The sequence below is a fragment of the Wasmannia auropunctata genome, unplaced genomic scaffold, assembly GCF_000956235.1.
Source record: "Wasmannia auropunctata unplaced genomic scaffold, wasmannia.A_1.0 LD312202.1, whole genome shotgun sequence".
Lineage (NCBI taxonomy): Eukaryota > Metazoa > Arthropoda > Insecta > Hymenoptera > Formicidae > Wasmannia > Wasmannia auropunctata.
The window spans coordinates 1-398 of record NW_012050688.1 but is presented as its reverse complement, the minus strand read 5'-3'; the positions used below and the strand labels follow the sequence as shown (position 1 = coordinate 398).

Below are 398 nucleotides of genomic sequence, written 5' to 3'. Positions count from 1 at the left end.
TGGATCAAGAATTTGTCCCGCCTCGTTAGCTCGCAACTGAGCAAAAAGAAGAATAAGAAATACATTTGCGATAGGTATGTATAATAAAAACTTTAAAAAAATGCTTTTGAAATAAACAATTCAACAATGTGAATAAATTGATTTTTCAGATGCCTGCACTATTTTAGTTCGAGCGAAAAGTTGGAGGTCCACACTGTTGACTGTGGGGAGATGAACGAATGCGCGATCAGGTTACCAAGCGAAGACAACAAGTGGCTGAGTTTTAACAATTACAGCAGGAAGGAACGTGTCCCGTTTGTCGTGTATGCCAACCTGGAATGTATCCTGACAAAAATGGAAAGAGATCCTGAAACACCGAGCTACAAATATCAACATCATCAAGTATTTAGCATAGGTTA

At 38.4% G+C, this 398-nt stretch overlaps 1 protein-coding gene across 1 annotated transcript; it reads left to right on the top strand.

Moving 5' to 3' along the window:
- Positions 1 to 3: 3 nt before the first annotated feature.
- Positions 4 to 381, top strand: LOC105460982 (the record flags this gene model as incomplete). The annotated part of the gene is made up of 2 exons (XM_011707483.1): positions 4 to 74; positions 150 to 381. Coding segments are annotated over 2 exons (303 nt in total), but the record flags the coding sequence as incomplete, so codon positions are not given.
- Between the last annotated feature and the right edge of the window lie 17 nt (positions 382 to 398).